General features: G+C 68.2%; 1 protein-coding gene across 1 annotated transcript; it reads left to right on the plus strand.

Moving 5' to 3' along the window:
* Positions 1 to 242: 242 nt before the first annotated feature.
* On the plus strand, positions 243 to 1,005 carry LOC146595885 (protein sidekick-2-like; the record flags this gene model as incomplete). The annotated part of the gene is made up of 2 exons (XM_085304897.1): positions 243 to 349; positions 858 to 1,005. Coding segments are annotated over 2 exons (255 nt in total), but the record flags the coding sequence as incomplete, so codon positions are not given.
* Positions 1,006 to 1,032: the final 27 nt, after the last annotated feature.

Raw genomic sequence — 1,032 nt, forward strand, 5'->3', positions numbered from 1 at the left:
GCCCTGTGATAGTTTAATTTAGGCTCTGCTGGGAAAGGAGCGGGCAGAGCTGTGCCGGGACGGCCCGGCCGCGCTAGCCGCCCCCGCCGCCCCAGCGCCGCCTGCGTGCGCACGCACGTGCGTGCCTGTACGGACGTGCAAATGCACGCGCGTGTGTGCACGCGTCGCCGGCAGCCTGCGGGAGCAGGCGCCGGAGCAAGCGGCTCTCCGGGGCCCCGCTCAGGCGCCCGCCCTCCCCGCAGCTACATGATCACGTCGCTGGACCGCACGCACGCCGGCTTCTACCGCTGCATCGTCCGCAACCGCCTGGGAGCCCTGCTGCAGCGCCAGACCGAGGTGCAGGTGGCCTGTAAGTGACGTCCCGCGGGGCGGCGGGGGACATGGGGCGAGCGCCGGAGCATGGGGAAAGCCGCGGCGGCGCTTCCGAGCGGGAAGGAGCAGCTCCGGGGGCTCGTGGGCCCGGTGCGAGGATGAGGAGGGCGCCGCGGCGGAGGAAGGCCCGGGCACCCGGGGCAGGCGGCCGGTTTGTCCCTCCGGGACGCCCCGCGCTCRCCCCGCTGCGATCCCCATCCCTCCCGGAGGAGCAATGACAAATCAGGAGGCTAATGAGAAATTAATAAGGCAGCTGTGCTAACAACTAATGATAACGGCGGAGTCGTTAAAAAAGATTCTTTACATGTTTTTAATTACAGCAATTAAGGGAAGTCAATAAAAATCCCCCCCCAGCTTGCACCCTGCTTTACTCTGCTTTATCTTAACTGTTATAAATTTCCAGCCTGCAAGCGGCTGGGAGGGGGGCGGGGGGAAGGYGGCAGCGAGCGGCCGCCGCGCTGCCCGCTGACGCCCGGCCTCCGCAGACATGGGCAGCTTCGAGGAGGCGGAGGCGCAGCAGCGCGTCTCGCCCGGCGAGGCGGCCGTCATCGCGGCACCGCGCATCGCCAGCTTCCCCCGGCCCCAGGTCACCTGGTTCCGCGACGGCCGCAAGATCTCCCCCAGCAGCCGCATGTGAGTAGCCCCGGGGGGGCCCTGCGC

The sequence above is a fragment of the Rhea americana genome, unplaced genomic scaffold (genome assembly GCF_003343005.1).
Source record: "Rhea americana isolate MKP2758 unplaced genomic scaffold, rheAme1 scaffold_2116, whole genome shotgun sequence".
In the NCBI taxonomy this organism is placed as follows: domain Eukaryota; kingdom Metazoa; phylum Chordata; class Aves; order Rheiformes; family Rheidae; genus Rhea; species Rhea americana.